Genomic DNA, 23,049 nt, shown 5'->3' on the forward strand with positions numbered 1-23,049 from the left:
GGGAAAACAGCAAGGCGTCATGTAATCGAACCCATCCTGACGTTACCTCTGCAAATATTGATCCCACAGAGCTGATGGAGACAGGGAGGATGGGAGGAGGAGGAGGGAGGAGGAGGAGGGAGGAGGGGGTACCACCAACCGCATCGCCCTGACATACAGGCCCATCCACCCTTATTCAGCCAGAACTCAGATATTACAAATGAAACTCATATTCACGTTAAGATTGATGATACATGTGACGTTTCAGCAGAAGGACTGTTATGAACCATAATTAGTGTTATGAGCGGAATTGCATGTATCTGCACCGACGCAGCCTGTGTGTGTGTGTATGTGTGTGTCTATGTGCTATTGGTGCTGGTGTGTGTGTGAGTGCGAGTGTGAACGGGAGGATTTGCGCTCAGTCATTTGAAAACGTGAGTAAATAAATGGTACAGGGAGGATGATAAAATGGCTGTGGACTCACCATCGGATGCGGGTAAAGACGGATGCTGGTCTCCATCTCGTCGCGCTCTCACATCCCGGACAGTGCGCGAGCCCCTCCGACGTTCACAGCCTCAGCATCCGCGATCTCGCGAGCATCCCACAACCCCCCCCCCCTTCCCACCCTAACCCCTCCTCCTCCCTCACCCTCCAGACCAAACCGCACCCCTCCCTCTCCTTATCGCCACATCCTATTTGTACCTAGTGATTTTCTGCTTATAGTCCAGGCAAAGTAGCCCATTTTGGAGCCAAAAATAGAAGTAATTGTAAAAGAATTTTTTTCAGCATAGATTATTTCTATGAGGTGTCCAGAACAACATACTATAAGTCCTAAGAAATCCTAGTTGAGGAAATATGTTTAATTCTCATCAATGTGTGCCAATAAGGCCCGGCAACAATACACCCCAAAAGGGCTATTTTTTTCGTTTACTCCTATCAAAATGAAACTTTACACAATGAAAGTTACCATGAAACGTAACATTTTTTGTATTACAAGTTTCTTTGAAAATTAATTTTAATATGCAAGTGAGCTATACACTCATCGAATATGCCCAAAATACACCCAGCTCATGTGCTTGTCAAATTCATTTCAAAAGAAACTTGTAATACAAAAAAAGTTACTTTTCATAAATACTTTTACTATGTAAAGTTTTATTGTGGTAGGAGTAAAGGAAAAAATAAAGCCTATTTAGGTGTATTTGGGGCATAGTCGATTAGTGTCTAGCTCATTTGCATATTCAAATTCATTTTCAAAGAAACTTGTAATACAAAAAATGTTACGTTTCATGGTTACTTTCATTGTGTAAAGTTTTATTTTGATAGGAGTAAACGAAAAAAATAGCCCTTTTGGGGTATTGCTGCCGGGCCATATTGGCACACATTGATGAGAATTAAACATATTTCCTCAACTAGGATTTCTTAGGACTTTTAGTATGTTGTTCTGGACACCTCATAGAAAGGATGCTGAAAAAAATTATTTTACAATTAGTCGGTCGGAAAACGCTATTTGCCTGGACTATTAACCTCCCTCAAGGAATTAAGTTTTCAGCCCAAGTGTTAAGAGCAGTGAGAGTCTAATTTCCTGTCATTCCACTTCAGTCACCATATCTGCTGTTCAATCACGTGTTCATGCGTCTGCAAGGAAATGAACTTATATGCAAACCTCACCTAAAGTCATCCCTGATTAATATGTTTCCGAATGCAATTGGTTTATGGTAAAGTCTATTACACTGCGAAATTTTGCAACAAACCTTTGCCCTTGATAGTGACTTCACATTATATTGCTTGTAATGTGTGACTAGAAGACAGATAATTTACTCTTATAGATTATAAACTAAATGTCTGGCATTATTTCTACTATGACTACTTTTCCAGATTCATATAAGATCACCTCGACCTTTGACGATCGAAATCTGATCAGTTAATCATCGAGTTCAATAAAACATGATGGCCAAATGTGAAAAAATTCTCTTGAGGCATTCCTGAGATACATGAGGTCACAGTGATCTTAACATTTGACATTTGACCACCACAGTCTTATCAGGTCGCCCATACGGCCAAGTGATTATTGCGACAGATGTAATTTAATCACCTTTGGGAATTCCTGATATATAACGTTCAAAACAACACACGGCCAAGTGACCTTACCTTTTGACCTTCAATCACCAAAATCAGTTCATCTTTGAGTCCGGGTGAATGTTTGTATCAAATTTGAAGACATTTCCTCAAACTGATCTTCAGATACCACATTCAAGAAAAATACAAACATATTTAATGAGGCCACCGTGACCTTGACCTACGACCTTTAGCTACCCAAGTGAAGTGAATTAATCCTTGAGTCGAAGTAAGTGTTTGTGCCAAATGTGAAAGAATTCCTACACTGCGTTCCAGAGATGTTACAATCAAAAGGCATAACTTTGACCTTTGACCATCAAATTTTAATAAGTTAATCCTTGAGTCCAAGTTAACGTTTGAAACAAATTGGAAGAAACTCCCAACTGGCATTCTTGAGATATCATGTTCACGAAAATAGGACTGATGGATGGATGGCCACTGGCTGTCGCCAGCATCGAGGCATAAATATGGCTGAAATTATTACACAAATAATTGTGTAGTGTAAACAACTAATAGTTGAAAATATTAACCTCTGCCAAGGAGGTTGTTAACGCTCCTGTGGGTTTGTTTGTAATTTTGTAAACAAGATTACGCAAAAACTACTGGTCACTGTTCAGTAGGGTTCAGGGAGGAACATTCAATTTTAATGTGGAACCAGGAAGTTGTAAACGTTTTTTCATTAAGTGAAATTGATCATTCATTTACATTTTCACTGATTACTGATTTCTGAGTAATTCATGGATCTTGATGAAAAATAATCTGACATATTTGGGGACTGATATCAATGGGTGTGTTGTTGCAGCTTAATTGAATTGAAGAAGACTGTTGTCGGAGGTCTGAGCTCCACAGGGTTCCATTCTATTTGTTTTGTTTAATCAACCAAATAAATATCAGCTCTGCAGACATAGCACACACACACAAAGGATCAAAAAGTGAGAAAAATACTGTATGTATATGTTATATTTATTAAAAATATATATGGAATTAACAGAATGGCCCGCTGTCCTCAGAAGTCATACACATACATTATCAATGACTACAATGTACATTATGCACTAGGTTCAATAAATAGAAAAGGAAAAAATGGTTATTTGATGACATTTACATCCAAATATCTACAAATGTCTGAAAAGTTCATGAAAGTGCAAGACTTAGAAACTATAACGTGTTAGATTGGGTCATGTTGTACGAGTTGGAGGTCTCTTCCTGGTAAAACCTCTATAGAGGGAGAGGAGATAAAACACCTCAGAAGATCATCATTCCTTCTCACTTGATCCTCTTGTAGATTTTGTCAGCAAAGTTGAGGAAGATGGGGTGGGGGAGGTTCTGAGCGTGACGAGCGATGAGCTTCTGCAGCCGCTGGTAGCTCTCAGTCTCGTATTTGTGGTACAGTGTTGGCATTTGCAGGGTGTTGTACAGCGCTTTGACCTTCTCTATGCTGGCTTCATCGTGGCGTGCGTAACATGTCTGAGGAGGGGATGAAGATGACATCAAGTATTGTTAAACAAACCACAAACACAGAGGAGTCCAGAGGTAAACACACGAGAAGCTGGGACTCCAGAAACCGTTTGATTCTTCTCAAACATAAATAATTACAATTAATAACAAAGCTTCTGTTGCTGCAGAGATTTGAGTGGATTTCTTTTGGTATTGTTTGAATACCTGGGAAAGTGACTGAATACTAACATATCTCTGTCCTCTTCTACACTGCAAATGTACTGTATAATTCAAGTATAAACCACATTTCTTCCGTTTAATCTGATTGTAGTTGAGTCACACAGTTTTCTACGTGTTTAAACAGACGAGATTGTTATGTCTCACCTCCAGCTCTGCTCTCTGTTCAGCGGTCATGATTTCCAGGGCCGTCACAACCAGCCAGCTGCACTTGTTATCCTGAATGTCTGTACCAATCTTTCCTGTAACAGCAGGGTCACCAAAACAGTCTAGGTAGTCATCCTGCAAATGACGCACATGGTGGTTATTAACTTTGCATACTGTGCAGCATGTTATCCAATACATGAAGCGAAAGCAGGATGACGTTTAAAAGTCGTTACCTGTATTTGGAAAAATTCTCCCATCTCAAGTAAGATGTATTTGGCATTATTGTGTTCCTCATCGCTGGTGATTCCTGCCTTTAAAAAGGTATAATAAACAAGTAATGAGTAAGAGTATAACATGACTCTGTTACTTTTTCTACATATATTGTGTCATCTTTCAATGTCATTCCCATCACAGGGTTGATTCTGTGATATTAATACACTCACCATGTACATTGCAGCTGCCACTGGGAGGTAAAAAGAGTAGAAAGCAGTCTTGTATTTTACAATAGCTTTGTACCTGAAAAGACAAGGAGATACATCTTATTTTCAACTGCTTTGGTTAAACAATATTCTCCTTTGCAAATGTATTTTTCAGATTTCCCTCCATTACCTCTCCATGGTGAATCTGTTGAAGTCTATCTGACCAGGGGGGGCTGTAATGAGGTCCAATGTCTGGCCAAGCTCTGTCTGAAAGGATGTCTGAAATACAAAGAGAGGAAATGAGTGTCCTGTGCCAGTGTGTGTTTGGCTGTGCAATGTCTGTGTTTCGGGACGTGTAATACCTCAGTAAATAGCTCCAGCAGGTGGACATAGTACGACTGATCCCTGCAGTGTCTGCGGAGTAGCCTGTAGATCAATCCTTCCATGAGAAACGCATCATTGATGGCATCCAAACCTATTCCATCCTTAATAACAAACAGGCAGAATTAACATTAGAAACTGGGCAGTAATAGTGAAAAATAGTTACATTACCAAAAAAAGCCATTTTAGTCTCACCTTCTTGTACCAGCAGGGTTGCCCTCTCCTAGTCACAGATGAATCCATGATATCATCTGACATGAGGAAAAATGCCTGAAGCTGCAAACAACAGAGGCACAGTTGAAACACTTCATCACCTACCAAGTCTTCAACACCGAAACTGAAGCAAAATGTCAACAAATGAGGCTCAAGACTAAACAATATTGTATTACAGGTAGACAAATAGAATTATCTGATAATTGTTTGTATTGCACTTCAGCAGGATGAGGCATGTGGAAGGTGTGGTGACAGTGAACATCTACTCACCAACTCAATGCACCAGCCAATAACCAGAGCCCGCTGCACGGTGTCCTGGGTGAGCTCAGAGGCCGGGAGAAGCTCCCTGAGCGAGCCAATCACAGACAGGCCTCGGTTCCTCTTGCCTCCAGGGGCATTGTACACCATAACCTACCAGCAAAAGAAATGTTACAAAAATATAAATGAAGCACTTGCACCCTTACCTTACAAATAAATGTAAACTCTTAGACTCACTTATAATATTATTTGCATGGTTGTATTTTTTTTATCAAACTAGTGTTTCAGCTTTTGGAACTACGGTGCCTAATATATGATATTGAGAATTGTTATGAAATTGTATTTAATGTCTGGAAATTATTCCAGAGGACCGAAAAAAGTGATGAACCTGTCTGTAGCGCAGTGCTTTGTAATGTTATCGAAGTCAGTGGTGATGGAACTTCACAAAGCATTGATCTACAGCCAGGATGAAGTTGTTTTCTTCATTTGACCGTGTTTTCCCTATTTGCAGGTTGAGCTCTCTCGGCCACCGTACTCGCAAACACCCAGAGGATTTAGGGAACTATCCAATGCATTCAGACTCTTTAAGGTTTCTCTCCGGTTCCCTGACGGTGACACACACATACCTCTCTCATCCTGCGCAGAGCATCCGCCAGCACCGGGTCAGTGAGGTCCCGCTCCGTCAGCTCCGTCAGCAGCTCATCGAACTGATCCTCGAACAGCTGCGGGTCGGACAGCAGCGGCTTCTTGCTGTGGGTCCCGTTCATGGTCCCGTTGCTGGTGCTGTCCGCCTGCAGGGACGAGGAGGACAGCACAAGAGGACATGTGTGTTTAAACTTCAGCGGAGGCACCGGTCGCCACTTCCCGGGGAGTTGCACCAGCAGGCCGAGCAGGCGTCTCATCCCGGACCTCGTCCCTGGCGGTCAGATGTCTGCCTGCGCTGACAAAGCTTTAAGAGTCATGTCAAAAACCTGCTGATCCGCACGACACCTGCCAGGCTAATGTTGTTAGCTCCATGGTCAACAAACTCTGCTAGCACCAGGTGCTGCAGTGCATCTTCTTCTTCTAGGTTTAAACGCCAGCTTACGAATCACTGTCTCCCCCTACTGGACTGGAGTGTGCATCACAGGACTGGCAGGCAAATGAAAGAAAGCTCCTAAAATTCTCTCTATTCTACCAGTTTCCTATGAAAACGCCATTACCGATCACATGTTGTCCCTGGTGCTTTAATTATGGGAAAGTATCACTAAACACACACAGAAAAAATTCTTCTTCTTTTGTTTTCTATGGTGGTTGGCAAACAACGTATTGGTGCATCACCGCCACCTATAGGACTGGAATGGGACTCAGAAGATTGGCAGATTGGCAGAAAACAAAATTCTTAAATTAAATTTTAAAGTTTCCCTTAAAAGGTCATTAGTTTGCCTCAGTGCTTCGCTTTTGGGAAATGATTGGTGCAAACAAGGAAGCAATTCGTCTTCTTGTCTTTAATAACTGTTGAAAAACAAGTGTTAGACACTAAATGCCACCTTCTGAACTGGAGTGTAGATCTTAACCATTCCTATATTATACTATACTTTTCTAATGTGTCCTGTTCTATACAAAAATAGATTACATTGCTATAACAGCCTCATGCCCAGACTTCAGTTCAAGTATCAAGTATGAGATCTTTTTCCAATCTGCTAATGAATGATTGTCTTTCCTGTCGATATTGAAAACAATGAATCATAATGTGCTCTGTGGTTTCCTGTAACAGTTCTCACACACCTGGAGCATGTTCATTTTTATTTCATGCCCATTATTTTTTGTGTACTTTAAAAACCTGTGTCCAAATCTCATCCTTGAACCAAACTCTTTTAATTTATTTTTATCTATTAGTTTTTCTATATTCTCCTACTTCCTTTTGGATTACATCATGCTGTCTACATTCAGTTTCCATGTGCATTCCTCCACCCATTCCTTAGTAACCTCTGATTTGATTGTGCTTGAAAACTTCAGCCAAAAGGTAACTTACTGTCATATTTACCTCTAATTTCTTTAGTTGCATTTTCTTCACCTGATGTTTTTCCTGCCAGTTGGCAAACAACTTATTCGGTGCTGATTGCTCTTAGCCTATACTTTTCTGGTTTAAGGTTAATTTGATGCCTGCTTATGATAATATTGTTTTTCCTGATGATACTGATGATAATAAATTCTCACATGTATTTGTTTCCTGTATGTTACAGCACTCACACATACCTGTTGCATGTTTATCGATTCAAACAGCTGTGGTGTTAAAACCTGTTTGTCCAGTTTTCAAAATACAAATAAAAACCACAAAATACGAATCTGCACAAGGAGCAGAATAAAAAACCATAACAACGTAAATATTCAGTCAGAAAAAAATAAGCATAGCTTTATATTTAATTCTCCAAATACTCTGACGTCACTCCATGATTCCCCTGCATCCACTTAGCTCAGCTAGACGTCGCATAACGGATCAAGACATTATTTATGAGTAAACACGTCTTTTCTCACCATCACGACCTTGTCCTTGTGTCCGGGCATTTCAATGAAACAGCTTCTCTGATTCTCCACCTGAATGTTTCACCGGAGTCTGTGATCGGCTCCTATATCCAGGATGTGCAGGTTGTAGTTTAGGCTCCACCTGCGGTTCGCTTTAATACAAAGCAGCAGGACTAAGTTTCCCGAAAGCCCTTGCGAGTGGCGCATCTGGGCGTGGACATGAAAGGCTCCATTTGACATTGAGCGTTTCCATTGGCTGGTGGCATCGTACCAGGATGGGCTCTCATGCTGACCGACCAATAGGATTTGACAAGAGGCGGGGTTTGGTGTGGAGTGGTTAGCGTCGACCATGGAATCAAAACTTTGACTGTTGCAGAGGAGAAAAGAAAAAAAGGAAAAAGAGAAATAACTCACCTTACAATATAGTCTGTGAATTAGCCTTTATGAATATGTACAACACATCAACATGGGTCTTTTTATTTGATGTCTATTATTTATTTCATATGCTGAAATACATAACTTGCATTGAAAGTTTTCTCATTTAAAATCTGGAATACTTAGATACATTTATAATTCAGGTTTCAAGGCTATACCCCGTCAAGCCTGCCATACATATTATACATTTCTTCAAATAAATATATTTTTTTTAATGCAAGACAGGAGGTAGAAACACAGCTCGGTGCTTTAATAGGAGAGGGGCATGAGTGTGTCTGTGTATGTGTGTAATTTTTACAAAATTTGTTACATACATGTGAGTGCCTCAAAAATGTGCCTTTACTGATATGGAGTCAATTTCCTCACTCAGTGAACAAACCACAAAAGACTTTCTGACCAATCTGACACACATATACGGATACACTTCAAAAATCCATTATCCAGAGTGTCCTGACTCATCGTGCGTTCACAGTCACTGGTGTGTCTACGGCCCGAGGCCTTTTCTCCTCAAAGCCCACTCACAAGACTTTTGCAAGTCCAAAGGGAACCAAGACGACACCTAGCGTGAAGCCCCACCTCATAACAAATAATGTTTGTACATTTATTGCAAGAGACTCGTCATTTCATCAGAGCCACAGTGCAGTTTACACCTCTTCATCTCCCGGGATCAGGCTGCTGGAGCCCGTTTCATAGATATGCCTGTGCAACTGAAACCTTTACAACCCCAATCAAAATCAAATTAGGATGCAGCGGCATGTTTGGAGCACATCTTGGACTCTTTCCCTTCAGCTATCTATTAACACAAACACATTTCAAATGGCTAATATCATAAGGGTCGGGTGCAAGAGGAGGAAAAAAAAGGAATTAAAGATTTTCTAAACATGCAGATAAAGACATTCTGAGGACTTGTTACGTAGTTACACAGACGGTCAGGATCTAATGCACAAGGTTCCTGCTGTATTCTGGAGGCTGGAGCAGATCATGCACATATGCAAATCAAACCAATGTGTCCAGGGGCCACCACCAGAAAGAATACATGTCAAAGGCCGAAGTGTGTCTGTGGCGTGCAGAACTGTCATTGTTAGAAATGCTGGTCGCCTTTCGTCTGAAGGCCAGTGTGGAGCTGTGAATGTGTGGAAAACATGGGGAAAAAAAGTCAAAACTTTTAAGATAATATTTTTATGTGAGAGCATCTGTCTTCATCCAATTAGCTTACTTTCTACTTTACTAACTCTATGCTTATTGAGATGCATTTTTTTATCAATGGAAGTCAATGGAAGACCAAATAAGTTTTTCATGACCACGTCACCTGAGCGATCCTTTGAATATACAGCAATGTACAAAAGCGCTGGACGCATGTCGCATATTGACACAGTTATAGACTGAATGTACATGTGAGCGAATGGTTGCAGTAGCATCAATGTTGAGTTTGATCTCCAGTGTTGAGGAAAACATATTTCCAGAGGACTATTGAGAGGGAGGAAGTGAATATGCTCCTTGTTGGTTGGTCTAATGGGTTTGTTCTGACCACAGTAGCTGAAAACAAGCATCAAATAACAGTTTCACTGATGTTAAACAGTGAAGAGCGTGTCAGCCTCTTGGTTGCTGCTCTGAGGGATTGAAGAGCACCACTAAATAAGGCCATTTGCACAGATGACTTCAGGACTCGGAAGTGACAGGAAGAAAAAGGAGGGAGGACTTCTTCAATTTGCCTTCTCTCCTTACAACCCTTCAGTTTTTTACGCCTCCTGTATTCCTCCCCGATCCATCCTTGACCCTTCTCCCATCCTCACAGCGCAGACTCAGAGTAGAGAGCTCCCGATGACCCATGCGGAGGATAAGGCGTCAGCAATCGATGTAGTGATGCTGAGGACGAGGAGCTCAAATCTCCACAGCTGCGCAGATGGATCCCCTCGGGAACCCGGCCGCTGTAGTGCCGGTTGTGTCGACTGTCACTGTGGGAATGGTGGTGTCCGCGGTGTTGAGGGGGATGGTGAGCCTGATGGTTGGGTGGTCCTCGGCTGGTGCTCCAAGGGGTCCGCAACATCTGAAGAGGATTTTATCAAGCAAAGTTTTAGACACATGCTGGACAGCTTGATTATGATGTTTGAAGATGTGCAAAGCTCATTGTAAGAAGGAGTAACATAAAACTGCTATACTTGTTCTAGGGATAGATGGTTGTTGGCCACTCCCTCGGCTCCCCCCCGCCTCTTGGGCCCCTGCCCTGTGCTCCCAGCATGCTCAGAGGAGGGAGCTAGGTTGCGTTTGGAGCGTTGAAGGAAACGAGCCATTAGAACTCGTGTCACCTGAAGGAAAAGAAAGAAGATCAGTGGTGGGGAAGCTTGAATTAGACAAACTATAATCCAGCTTTTGCTAAGACGTATGTGGGAACTGTCAAATTCCGTTAACCCCTATCCTTAAAGACTTGCCTTAAGGTCTCCGAGGGAACGGTGGCAGTCTTTAGGTAAACGCAGTGGGGATGTGGGTGGAGGTTTGGCGGGGACCTGCACCCCTGTGGTTGCAGATTTTACGCTGCTTTTCATGGGCAAAGCTGCAGCAGGAGGAAAAGAAGTGGGCGGCAGCAGACACGCCTCCGAGGACGGACCTGTGTCAGAAGAAACAGGACAAAGAGGGTTAGGGTTAGATTTCTGCTCTAAAGTTATGTAATATAGAACATATGGATATTCCTGTGAAAGGCTCATGCCGGCCATTATAAACAGGCCAAACAACGTGTTGGTCGGGTTTTAGCAAAAAACCCAATACATGATAAATAACCCCAAAAGAAAAAGGTACAATATAAAAACAAACTTCATAGTAAATAGTAAATAACCACAGAAAAGAAAAGGAAACTGACAGTATTCATCATTTTCATGTCTTTCATACTGTAACTGTAAGAATGCTGCATATTTGCTCATTGTAGAACTATACTGAAATGACGAATTAATAGGAATACGAGAGTTAACGTGTTTTTAAATGTTACAATGTAACATTCACTGCGACACAAGGTCCACAAATGTTGGCTACTAAATGTAGGCTATTCAAAACTGATATAGATGTAGAAATGTGGGGTCATTCCTGATTTCTTTTCTTCAACTATGTCCAGTAAATACTCGCTGTCAAATGCTATATAAAGGCTTTACTATATAATGCCTCCTTTTAGTAAGACAAGTGACGACAAACATGAATAAATCAGAGCGTATCATCTGAAAATATTGTTATAATCTAATTTATCAATCTGTAATCACATCAATGTTCATTTAGAGGCTGCGGAGGAGTTTCATAAATCACAGATTTGCACGTCTAGTCTAATAGTGTTTGATAAATGACGGTCTTTAGCTGCTGAGATATAGATCATCAGAACAGCTCAGACGTGTTTTCTTTTGGGCTTTTCCCTCTTTAATGCCATAGTAAATGTGGAGAGGAAACACAAGAGGCACTTGCATGTACAAATATACAGATTTAAAACGCAGATTTTATGCATTTTAGACCAATAAGACCCCTGAACATCAGATGTTGAAGCTCTTACCCGTATCGATAGAGACTTTGCTTCCTCCAGAGCCAAAGTCAACTAGAAAGCAGGGGATAAAAGAACAGGTTATGGAAACTGTAAAACCAAAGTAACAGATGTTCCCATGCTTGTGTCTGTCTCACCTGTGTCACTGGAGGAGCCGAGCCCGGGCTCACTGTGTGACCTCACCAGGTGCGGCAGCCGTTCACTATCCCCTCTCACACGCTCTCCATCCTTCTCACTCTTCCCCGCCCTTCGCCGAAGGTACAACGGTTGACGTGGGAGGAGCGGCCCCTGACCCTGACCTCCGCCCTGCTCGCTGGCGGCTGAGGAGGATGAAGTGAGGGGACCAGATGAGGTGGCAGCAGCTCCCTGTGGCAGCTGAAGTCGAATCTCTGGGATGGAGGATTGCTGTTGAGAGGCAGAGCCACCTATTGCTTCCAGTTGAGAACAGCTGCTGGCTAGCATGGCCTGGCGACGCAGAACTGGAGACCTGGAGGACGACACAGGAGAATTCAAAAGATTTCTGGTTGATTTTGGATTTGGGCTTTTAGATCTTATCCCAATAAAGTTGTACAATGATGAGTAAACACATGAGTTCCTTTACACCATGGCTTCACCTGTATGTGGGGGAGGCTGTGCTGGGAGAGGAGCAGGAGTTGGACCTCTCTCCTCGGAGGAAGCGTCTCGCTCTCGGTCCTCCTGCCAGAGGACTCTCCGGTGTTTGAGATGGAGGACCACGGAAGCTGATATACTCCCCTGCGTCTCCCCCGTCTCCCACCTCACCACCAGCGGACCTGTTTCCTCTCTCCCCCTGGTGCCTTAGCCCAACATCCATCAGATATGAGTCCTCTGATGGAGACGAATCATCAGGGATGTCCACAATCTCCGACATCAGCAGAGATCCACTGTCCATGGACACTAATAAAAATAAAAGTTTTTATTATCAAGGCTGAAATCTTTGCAGAAACATGTTATCTGAAATGTACACCACTGTGTGATGGGTAAAGTCATTGTTCATGCAGAATTTTCATTATTTAATTAACTTAACTTGACATACCCCCTAAAATAAGCAACCCATTCTAATCAAGTGATATAGTTATATTTGCTGGACTGTCCCAAAAGGCAAAACCACTGTTAGGAATTCCAATTCACCTTCTCCACTGAAGGCAGTAGAAGTTCCTCTCTCTCCAGACAGCTCAGTGCCCTGAGGGTCGAACATTGTTGCCTGAACAGTCACAACAGATAAGGGTCAGCCCGGTCATCACACACATGTATACACACAAATCACAGAATCAAATATGCTCACCTGGCTGGCGGCCCTCTGTCCCATCACAGCTTCATATGGAGGGGGACAATCAGTGGGGTACAGGGGTACAGGGCTCTCCATGGAGCCATTATAGGTGATGCTAGAGGTTCATTCAAAAAGTATAGATATTACCAACTTTGGTTATCCAGCATATTGATGTCAACCACTGAAAGTGCCTGTTCTGCTTTTGTTACCTCTGAGCGTCTGTCTCCGAGCTGCAGGTGTACTCAGGAGGATAGTAGGGAGGCGGAGGGATGGGTGGGACAAACTCCTCAAAGTCCATGATGTTGGTCAGGAAGGCGTCCTGAGGAGTGGTGCATTCTGGGTTGACTGAACGAGAGCGATGAGGAGCCAGCTGGGCAGGCAGAGTGTGAAACACAGCATAACAAAACAGATAGATTAATTATAGGCTGTAGCATTTGTTAACGGTGAAACATTCAGACTTAGGGGAACAGTATAGATGAATTGCAGAGTGCTGTTCATTGTTAAACAAAAGCCAGCGTGCTGAACGTAGAATGTGCTGTGTGTGTTCTCACCAGGTGCACGAGGTCCAGGGAGAATATGTGAATACTGCAGGTCACAGTGGACAAGGTGCAGATGATGGTGGAGAGAATGCTGAGACCGCAAGCACTAAACAAAAGGTCCTGTGGACAGATATGCATCAGAGGAAACCACAGACTATATCTTATTCAATGTTTTACTTATGCAATACAATGATTTGGGTTCACATGCACTTCCTACCCACCTTCAAGCGATGCCGGACCGAGTGGCAGTCAGCGTTCAGGTACAGCACCAGGGTCTCCTCCTCTGTGATGGAGCAGGACTGAGTAGGCGCACAACACACACACAGACCATTCTCCACCTACACACACACAAACACACACACACACACACACACACACACACACACACACACACACACACACACACAGAGGGTTGATGTGAGGTACTGCACACTACACTATTCCTGGCACGTTCCCTGTGCATCTGGTTGGAAGGGTATTTTCAACACTTGCATAATGTTGTGTACCTGGCAGGTGAGCATCGACTTGACCATCTGTGCGTTCTGACAGGAGAGCATGGAGCCGGCCAGGCTGAGGATCACACACACTGCAGACAGCAGCATGAACAGTGACACCTGTGGAGGAGCACAAAGCCAAGGTTTGTGTGGATGTTAAAATGTGTCACACACAGCTCCAGGTGGAAATAGAGTGTGAATCTGCTGCTTCTCCCCTTAATGGCATCATTAACCAGCTAAGAGGCCTACCCCAACATGTACTGTGGGTTATGTACATCCAAACTTGATCAATTCTAGCTGCTGGACAGAAGCTGCGAAAACCAGAAGATAAGAATTGTCCGCACACCAACTGATGCTCCCAAACTTTTTTATTTTACCTCCCAGGTACAGATTAAGTTTTAGCCACGTGTTTGAAGAAAGGCTTGTGCCCAAAATGTTACCTCCAAGTAGAGTTTGCGGGAGCATCAACTTATGTGTGGACATTTGCTACACTTTTTCAACAAGAAATATACTTTGACACCTTCTGTTTCTAAACTCATATAAACTCTGAACCACAGCTTTTAAGAAAAGGTGGATGAAAAGTTTAAAAATATTTGAATCTATGTTTTCACGACAGCTCAGAAAACTCCATCCGCTGGTGAAGATCGTTGACTAATTGGAACTTTTTCATGTAATTTCTTATTGAGCTTTAATGATGGATATCGCTTAATCAACTACAGTTAGTCAAGTCACCACAACCTGGTTGGAACGGAGTGAAACTGGACCCTGGGGGTCTGAGCCTCCCTGGGACTCTTGGCCCTACAAGTCTTGAATTCCATGTTATCAGATAGAGAGGTACATACCACCAGTGTCAACGGTCTCCTCCATGAGATTATTCCAACTATTCCTGAGGCCACCACCTGCAACAGACAGCACATATAAGATATCACAGTTATGAATCTATTGTTTCATTGTTAATGCTGCATGTTGTCGTCAGATTGACACTTACAAAGAAACCAGCCCAAAATGGACAGGACTGTCTCACTCGGGCTGAGGAGGTGAAGGCCATGCTGGTGAAGGAGAAGGCCAGGACCATGGCCCCTAGGCCCAGGTGGCACAGGCCCAGGTAGAGGAGCAGCCGTGCACCACCGGGCCCCCGACCCGACATGCCTCTACGGCTGTCCGACCATCCTCGAGACCCCGAGGCCGAGGCCACGCTGCTGGAGTCTGATGGCGAAGGCATGATCGGCTCATCCGTGGGTGGAGGAGGACGGGAGAGGGTTACACGCTTCACTGTGGTTTCGTAAGACAAAGTTCAGTCAAGAAGAGGGAGAGACATAAATGCTGGCTTCAGGGCTCCACTCTGTCACGATTATGCACCAAGCTCTCCACTGGCAGGTGCCATAGGTGCTGCGCAATGCCCCATGGTGTGTGCACTACAGTCCAGTCACTGAGTCCAAGAACTCTGTCAGCAGAAAGTTGAGAAAGGAGCAGCCGCTACTCACTCGCAGCCACCTTACTCTCCTCATTTGACGTTTCAGAGTCAATACAGTGTCTCTTTCACCTCATACAGCTCACAGGCCGTTACAGCCCACAGCCTGTATCCACTGTACACACTTTATCTTCCTCCTACTCAGTCTCTCTCTGATTATATCACAATCACATACAACTGGGCTTCTTTCTTCTTCTTTTTTTGTTGCAATCTTCACATTATTGTTTCACTCATTTGCTTTTTTGCTGCTCCCTCCGCTCTCCATCTTCTTCCTTCCACCTCTCCCCTCCTCTCGCCAGTGGCATTGCGGTAACTGGAGACCCGAGCAGGCCGCAAACTCTGAAGCATCCCACAGAAAAACAGCTGATCACTCGCTGTTTTCACCCCCCCAGCGGCGATGACAGGAGCCGGGCCACTCCGTGTGTCCACTCAGGATGAAATGAAAAAAAAAATCCGATCATGTGCTCTCCCACCCTCCTGCAATCCTTGTGCTAGGACCTCATCCGGTCACCGACGAGAAGACACGGTGTGGGGAAGCAAAGCTCCAGGATCACATCCGAGAGAGAGATCACCTCGACATGAACAGGAAATAAATAGCCCCCATCGATTTTCAAACTGCACCAAAAATAGCTGCCTCTCCGGGATGAATCGTTCCCCCGCAGGCTTCGATCTCTTGACAGCTCCACCTCGGGGTTTTTTTTTTTTTGCGGTTGTCCACACGAACCTAGACCCCCACCACCGCCACCACCATCACCATCACCCCTCTCCTCCTACTCCGCCTCGTTCCTCCCTGCAGTCACGCGGGCATCCCGTGTGTTAGTGTGTGCGGACGTTTACCTCGCTGCCTCCCACCAGACGTCACAGGAACATATCAACATAGCCAGTTTCCAACCTAAGTCCCGGCTCTCATGTTTCAATTGAAATCCTTCCAGCTTTATTTCTCCTCCACTTCTTCTCGCCTCTCCTCGGCTCCTGGGCTCTGACACTGTGCGAGAGGAAATGAGTCGTGTTCGCCAACCTGCCCGATGCGTGATGACAAGGCACGCAGAGAACGTGCAGGCCGCTCGGAGATGCGGCAGAGCGCGTGCACACACCGTCTGTGGTGCTGATGCTGCGAGGGAGGGGCGGTTGCCTAGCGACACACACTCCAGCTCGGGATCCCGCTGCTGCAGCAACGAGAGGGAAAGAGTGTCAGTGCAGATCCAGGCCGCTGCACCGGGAGGAGAGTGGTTAAAGAGAAGGTAACGTGGGGTCCTGAAGTGGGAACGAGTGTCCCTGAGGGTGCCTGAAATCCCATGATATCAACTCCATAGACTGCATGAGTCAACACACACAGAACCACTATTCACTAAGGCGTTATTGGCTGCAGTGCTGTAACTATTTGGTTCTATTATAGCTAAATACATAATTTATTAGCAGTTTTGAACCCTTAAGGAGAACACGTTTTAGAAAGTCAGGTTATGAAAAAAATCCTCTTCAAGCAAGAGATTTTTGGGCCATGGTCTTTAATTAGTTAGAGAGACTCTTCTTATGGACTGCTGAGCAATGCGTCTTTCAAATCTACCTCCTGGCACCTGCATGAATTCATTTTGACTTAAAACGAATGGTGAAAACAGATTTCAAAGTGAGAAAGGAATGCACCAGTGTGCTTGAACAGCCAGATAACAATTGCAGTTGTCATCAATCAATCATGTTTTATGTGTAAAGCTCATTTTCAAAAATCACAATTTGTCTCATTGGGCTAAACACAGACACTGAAACTGGGATAGGACTGCAAAGGGGAGGAGCTTGATAGCTGAAGGCTCTAGCTCCTATTCTACTTTTAAACACTTTGGGGACCACAAGTAACCCTGAACTCTGTGAGCGCAGTGCTCAAGTGGGGTGACATGGTATTTAAGGTGTGAGGGTGTAAAAAAGATCATACTGATGAGTAAAATGTTTGGACTGAAAGCAAAGCTTACCTCATCCTTATACAATATATATGTGCATGGCTCCATCCTTCATCTTTTCACCCTATATGTTTGCACGTATTCCAGTTGTCCAGATTGATTTTCCATAATAGTAAATTTTCTTTTGTAACTTATGTCTACGTAGACTAACCCTTTGAGGTACATTTGTGACTTTAAGTTATGGAAATAAATTCTTCTTCACTTGACCCCATATAATAAAAGCCTGAGGTAGCCCAGATAATCCACAGATTATATTATTGTGTGAACATACAGATTCAAAATACAACATACTCATACGTTTACAGTTTCAAATTTTTATTCAGCAAGTGAAACATCTGTAAACCTCGTACAGAGTTTTGTGGCGGAACGAAAAAGAAACAAAAGTGACAGAAACTTGTTACAGGAAACTCAGTGTGTCTGTGCAGGATAAAAAGAGATTGTCAGGATCAGATGAGCTGCAGCCATCTCAATTGCTGCTCTGAAAACTGCCTGAGCAGAGAGACATATCGTGTCAGATGTAGCTAATGTGTGGTTGCGTTTGGTCAGAAATTTACCAGGCACTTCAAATAAAAGGCAAGATCCACTAAATCAATTGAAAATGAGGGACACGGGAGCGCTGCTGCTTCCCAGGCTCTTACATCCTGTCCATCCACTTGCTTTATCCATCATTCTTTTATCTCACGCATCCTCTCATATTGCACTTATCACTGCTCCCATCTACCACATACTCGATCCATGCATCCGTTAAAAATTAAGCCAGTTTACCAGCAGTGTTTGTTTCAGTTTCCATGAACAACCAACATCAACTTGCTCATTTAATTAATACAAAGAACATCTTCTCAATTCGTCATAAAGGATATAACAATAAGATTTCCACGTTATGGAGTCATATTGTTCTTCTTGTGCTGTAGATTCTGTGGAATTCATTATACTGCTGTGCACTATTGAACCCCATCAACAGTTCACATAGAAATACACATAGAAAAAGTAAATGTAAATATAAATCATATTTGGTTAAGGACGCCTCTGGAGTATGTTTCTGTGCCACTAAAAATCCAGAGAAACCGAATGTCTGTCTCTCATGTGGCACTGCATGAAAGGGAAGTCTACGTGTCTCTGCTGTTGTAATATTGAAAAAATCAATGAATTGGAAGAAGTGAACAGACAAACATGAAAGTGCATTGCTAACCAAAGGCCTTTTATAACTTATTGTTCAATCCTATTATCTATCTGACTTCCATCCAACAGAATCACTGAAATGCCCATCACCTCTTGAAATCTGCATTTCAAAAGGTTAACAGAAATTATGTTTCGGGTAAAAGGTTTTCAACCAGGGGCCTTTTGTGTGAGCTTTATGTATATATATAAAAAAAACTCTTCCTGTGCCACAAACTACTACTGTATAAGTTCACTCAAAAGAAATGACTGAAATGGTTCAACAAGCCGAGGTGTGATGTTTTCTACAGAGCTACCAAGTCCAGAAAATATATATTTTTAAAACAGAGCTGAAGTTCATTCAAGACATAAGACGGTGCTGCTGATAAGCCAGAGTAATACAAAAGTGGAAATGAAAATGTAGAGCGGTATTAAAGGTGGTTTTTGAGTTTCTATCAGGGTCATCCAAGACTCCACCAACTCTTCATGACATTAAGGCTATCACAGTAGATGTACCAGCAGAGAATATGTCCAATATAAAACACAGGCACTTTCTCAGAAGAGATATCCATAAATAATTTTTGCTGTAAAATTCACCTGGCTGTATTTTGACATTTAACCCACCAGATGGAGACAAAAACCCTGTTGTACTGTTGTTCCCCATGAATCTTAAATTCATATTGGGTGTTTCTTCTGTGAGCTCCCCAGTGTCATGTCTAGAGAAGAGCACAATTGGAGGATTTCTTCCCTGCGCTGCTGGTGATTTTCACCTCTCGACCTGTGGGGCCCTGCAACACAAAGAATAGACACAACAGACATGTGCATTACAACATCTGTCTGTCGTCCCGTGTTCATGGAGGAACACATGCTTCAGTGTTAGTTGTTACAACGAGTCTCCTTATTCTTACTGGTTTCTTGCTGGATTTCTGTAGTATGTCGCTTGCAAAAGCCAGGAAAGACTAAAGGAAACACAGAAAGATAACAAGAGTGAGAGTGGAGGTTAAGTTAAGTTCTGTAGCATTGATCATAAAAAAAAAAAAAAGTTAATAGGTTAAAGTTTTCTGAGGTGTGTGAGGTCACTGTGTGTTTTGTTCCGGCTCACCTCATCGACGTTGATACTGGACTTTGCACTGGTCTCAAAGAACCTGATGCCGTGATCTTTAGCCAGCTGTTGACGACACAAAGCTTTATAGTTACAGTGGGTCAGGATGTGGGCAATAATCCCTTCCTGCTTCTTATCTAGAGTAACTCATTAAAATCTTATCACACTCAGGCCCCTCTTCAAATAATCACTCCATCTTAAAGATAGAAGACACTCTTTCTTTCTTTTACTTCTCTCTACATGACTTTCATTTTCATGCTGCATTTTAGTTTTGCTTGATAGGACACCGACTCTTATCATTTATTCATCTTTCCACTATTCCCTGAGGGACGATTTTACACTGACTCCAAATGACACTTCTCCAAATTCGAAACAATATAACACATGAGCTTCAATTAAATTCCTCTCAGGGTCATCTCACCTTCTCTCCCGTCTCCCTGGTAACCTTCCGCTTTGCCTCAATGTCACACTTATTGCCTAGCAACATCCGACTGACCCCGGCTGATGCGTTCTGGGAAACAGGGAATGCAATTAATTGATTGGGGCACACAGAGTTTGGGTTGACGGAGGTTGGCAGACACAGATAAAGAGATTAAAGAATCGGAAAAAATGAGGTGAGTGAAGAACCACAACGATCTGAGCTCCAGAGGCCTCAACAGCAGCTGTCAGATAAAATGTTTCATTAGATAAGAATGGAAGTAGAGAATCTTTCATAAGGGCACTGACTGTGGGTCTGAATTCATACTGATCAGCAATGGTTGATTTTCACATCACAAAGACTTTAGCGTATTTTTCTTTCATCTTAATGAATTTGTGTAAAGGTACTTGACAATGCAGTGAGTAAACAGATGCATGTAATACTAAATAGGCTACATCAAATATTCGAAAACCATATTTAAAAAGAGTATGTAAACCCTCTAACGTAAAAATCGATGGAGATGTATTGCATTCATTTGAATTGAATAAAAGGATAAAAGGTTGAACTCTTCCTTTAAGGTCGCCAGTGATGCAACGGCCACTGGTGACTCAAGGCCTGTCCTTGTGACTAACACAAACCCAACTGACTGCGCACTATTTTTAGGTCCAAGGGGGAAGCAGCCTCACCTGCGTGATGCTCTTCATCCAGTTCTGAATGTTTTCGTAGGACTTCTCGTCCGTGATGTCGTACACCAGGATGATGCCCTGACACACAGAGGGGAGAGTCAGTCAAAAGGTACAGAGCGAGAACAAAGGGCCAGTGATGTCAGCCCGATTTTCCAGTCTGCTTGTGCAGCAGGCGTCTCACCATGGCTCCTCTGTAGTAGGCCGTCGTAATGGTCTTGAACCTCTCCTGCCCTGCTGTGTCCCTATAAAGCACACAAACACACTTTATATAAACAGGGAGACGCAGAGTTGTAGCTGAATGCAGAGTGGTGCATTTTACACTGGATACATGTGGCTGTAACACCGCACGCACATGCCATGCAGTGAGGGCGTGATGGACATAAAACCACTATCACAAAGTCTGGATTTGGAGAACCAGGGAGGTTCCTCTTTCCTCTCCGGAAAAATTAAGTTTGAGTCAGTTAGAGAACAGAGGAACACAACTCAACGTGTCAGCTCTTACCAGACTTGTAGTTTCACTTTCTTCCCGTCCACCTCGATGGTTTTCACTTTGAAGTCAATGCCTGGGAGATAACAAGAGGACGGGAGAGGGTGCAGACAGGAGGAGAGGGCAGAGAATGAGTTAAATACCTCAGATATTAACTAAAAACACACCCACCCAGACACACACACACATTGCAGAATATAGGTCACCCTCACTCGGGTGGGGAGGAATTCATGGTTGATTTTGACCCCCTGGGTGCACATAAAGGAAAGATGTTGCTCACAGGCCTGCAGGACACACTGTCTGTGAGTCCTGCTTTCTTCTTCCTGCTGGACTGACAGACAGCGAGGGGGCAAAGGAGAGAGGGAGGGGGGGTGTCCTGTGCAGCTAAAAAGACTGTGCATGCCAGAGAGCCAGCTATTCTTCAGGGAGCATAGAGATGGCAAAAAGATAGGAATGAGGGTGGGTGGACCTTCTGAGAGCAGAGAGGAATGAGATCTGAGATCAGGGGAAGAGGGGGAGAGGGGTCAGGGAACACACATTCAACGGGGAGGAGAAGAAAACAAAAACAGATGAGGGACGAAATAGAAGAAATGACGGAGAGCTCAGACTAGTTGAGACATGACAAATGTGAGGAACCAGTTTGATCAGGAGCTTGAACCGGAGGAAGAATGAAACCCTCAGCAAACACACGTCTCGAATGTTGAAGTTCTTTGGGGAAGCATCAGCTGGTGATGTCACACAGGTTAATCACACAGGTCAACGGGCAGAGATCACACGTACCGATGGTGGAGATGTACGTGGAGTTGAAGTTGTCCTCAGCAAAGCGGATGATCAGACATGTTTTCCCCACCCCGCTGTCCCCGATGAGCAACAATTTGTAGAGGAAATCATACTTTTTCGCCATGACTCAGTTTGTTAAAAGATCCTCTCAGGCTGCTTTTAAATCTCCACTTGTTTTTCCTTTGAGTTGTTGTTTTCAAATGTTGTCGTAGAGAGCGGATCCTCTTCTCCTTTTTTCTCTCACTCCCAGATTTGTCACCGGTAAATTCCGACCCCCCCTCGCTGCGTCTGTCTGCTGGAGAACGAAACAAACTCCATCCAAAGTTGAGCAATCTACCGCAGATCAGACCTCGTCGTCCTCGGATCAGCTCCAGATTCGTTTCACGGCGACCACACACTCACTTTCTCTCCATTTGTGAAAACACACCGGGGTGGCGACGTGTGTTTTTTTCAGCCTCCAACTTTTTCTCTCGGCCCAGATCCCGGATCCGCACGGAGGCTACGTAGCGAGGGAGTGCTTCGTGGGAGTTTAATGGCCCAGCCCCCCCGCTTCAACACTAGGTGTCGCTGTTTGATCAGAGAAATAACGGTTATATTAAACATCACAGGGAAGAGAAACCACTGATTCAGCTTTTCTGGTGTAAAAGTTGATGATCGCCACAGAAACAAGCTGCGGTCTTTATTGGAAACTTTAATTAAAAGTCATAAACCAGTAGAGGGCCGTCAGGAGCTACTCTGCAGGACTACCATTATGAGTTGTGAGGGGATTTTTCGTTATTAAAATATCTAATAATATATAATCAGAATAAATAATAAGTATTTCCACCACGAGGCCCCGCTGTGTCCATGGCTGCAGGCTCGTCGAATAGAGAATGATCTTAGCATGAACATCATGAACAAGAAAGTGAAAATAAACAAAGTAAATTTAGCTTGATGCTGTCAGACTCTACAATACCAAACTGAAATGAAAAATAAAATACTTGACTGGTCATGTCACTCATATAAAAATGTTTGTTCTACTTATTTGGGCAATCATCCTG

The 23,049-nt window shown here is 43.4% G+C and overlaps 3 protein-coding genes across 5 annotated transcripts; all 3 read right to left on the minus strand.

Moving 5' to 3' along the window:
- Window positions 1-3,036: 3,036 nt before the first annotated feature.
- On the minus strand, window positions 3,037-7,827 carry fdps (farnesyl diphosphate synthase (farnesyl pyrophosphate synthetase, dimethylallyltranstransferase, geranyltranstransferase)). Of its 3 annotated transcripts, none has more exons than XM_061080906.1 (10): window positions 7,704-7,827; window positions 5,813-5,977; window positions 5,199-5,339; window positions 4,911-4,991; window positions 4,697-4,819; window positions 4,525-4,613; window positions 4,359-4,431; window positions 4,149-4,226; window positions 3,916-4,050; window positions 3,037-3,561 (listed from the first exon to the last, which is right to left on the minus strand). In XM_061080906.1, exons 1-10 carry the CDS (start codon window positions 7,731-7,733, stop codon window positions 3,361-3,363), a joined length of 1,116 nt encoding a protein of 371 aa, XP_060936889.1. In that variant the 5' UTR covers window positions 7,734-7,827; the 3' UTR covers window positions 3,037-3,360. The 3 variants fall into 3 exon arrangements, with proteins under 3 accessions (XP_060936889.1, XP_060936888.1, XP_060936887.1); XM_061080905.1 differs by having other exon boundaries at window positions 5,813-6,121; XM_061080904.1 differs by lacking the exon at window positions 7,704-7,827 and having other exon boundaries at window positions 5,813-7,682.
- A 2,088-nt stretch (window positions 7,828-9,915) lies between these two features.
- On the minus strand, window positions 9,916-15,183 carry fam189b (family with sequence similarity 189 member B). The gene is made up of 14 exons (XM_061080667.1): window positions 14,950-15,183; window positions 14,804-14,860; window positions 13,974-14,081; window positions 13,689-13,805; window positions 13,480-13,587; window positions 13,138-13,298; window positions 12,944-13,043; window positions 12,790-12,862; window positions 12,255-12,555; window positions 11,778-12,127; window positions 11,653-11,694; window positions 10,556-10,731; window positions 10,286-10,432; window positions 9,916-10,173 (listed from the first exon to the last, which is right to left on the minus strand). The coding sequence occupies exons 1-14, from the start codon at window positions 15,181-15,183 to the stop codon at window positions 9,916-9,918; spliced, it is 2,232 nt and encodes a 743-aa protein (XP_060936650.1).
- Window positions 15,184-17,679: 2,496 nt separating this feature from the next.
- rab13 (RAB13, member RAS oncogene family) lies at window positions 17,680-22,506 on the minus strand. Its single transcript, XM_061080668.1, has 8 exons — window positions 22,010-22,506; window positions 21,245-21,305; window positions 20,924-20,984; window positions 20,743-20,820; window positions 20,060-20,149; window positions 19,639-19,704; window positions 19,445-19,495; window positions 17,680-19,324 (listed from the first exon to the last, which is right to left on the minus strand). The coding sequence occupies exons 1-8, from the start codon at window positions 22,131-22,133 to the stop codon at window positions 19,253-19,255; spliced, it is 603 nt and encodes a 200-aa protein (XP_060936651.1). The 5' UTR covers window positions 22,134-22,506; the 3' UTR covers window positions 17,680-19,252.
- Between the last annotated feature and the right edge of the window lie 543 nt (window positions 22,507-23,049).

Source organism: Limanda limanda, chromosome 11 (genome assembly GCF_963576545.1).
Source record: "Limanda limanda chromosome 11, fLimLim1.1, whole genome shotgun sequence".
In the NCBI taxonomy this organism is placed as follows: domain Eukaryota; kingdom Metazoa; phylum Chordata; class Actinopteri; order Pleuronectiformes; family Pleuronectidae; genus Limanda; species Limanda limanda.

Bases quoted from the DNA above. Each gene is read 5' to 3' on its own strand.
- fdps (XM_061080905.1), bottom strand. From the start codon at position 6,088: ATGAGACGCCTGCTCGGCCTGCTGGTGCAACTCCCCGGGAAGTGGCGA. The intron at 5,340-5,812 runs GTATGTGTGTGT...TTTTGCTGGTAG, and splicing joins CTCTGCGCAGGATGAGAGAG to GTTATGGTGTACAATGCCCC. The intron at 4,051-4,148 runs GTAACGACTTTT...CGTCATTTGCAG, and splicing joins GAGAATTTTTCCAAATACAG to GATGACTACCTAGACTGTTT.
- fam189b (XM_061080667.1), bottom strand. From the start codon at position 15,183: ATGCCTTCGCCATCAGACTCCAGCAGCGTGGCCTCGGCCTCGGGGTCT. The intron at 13,299-13,479 runs GTGAGAACACAC...CTGCCTGCCCAG, and splicing joins CCCTGGACCTCGTGCACCTG to CTGGCTCCTCATCGCTCTCG. The intron at 11,695-11,777 runs GTGAGACAGACA...CCTGCTTTCTAG, and splicing joins CGGCTCCTCCAGTGACACAG to TTGACTTTGGCTCTGGAGGA.
- rab13 (XM_061080668.1), bottom strand. From the start codon at position 22,133: ATGGCGAAAAAGTATGATTTCCTCTACAAATTGTTGCTCATCGGGGAC. The intron at 20,821-20,923 runs GTGAGACGCCTG...TCTGTGTGTCAG, and splicing joins CCTACTACAGAGGAGCCATG to GGCATCATCCTGGTGTACGA. The intron at 19,705-20,059 runs GTGAGATGACCC...TGTCGTCAACAG, and splicing joins CCAGGGAGACGGGAGAGAAG to CTGGCTAAAGATCACGGCAT.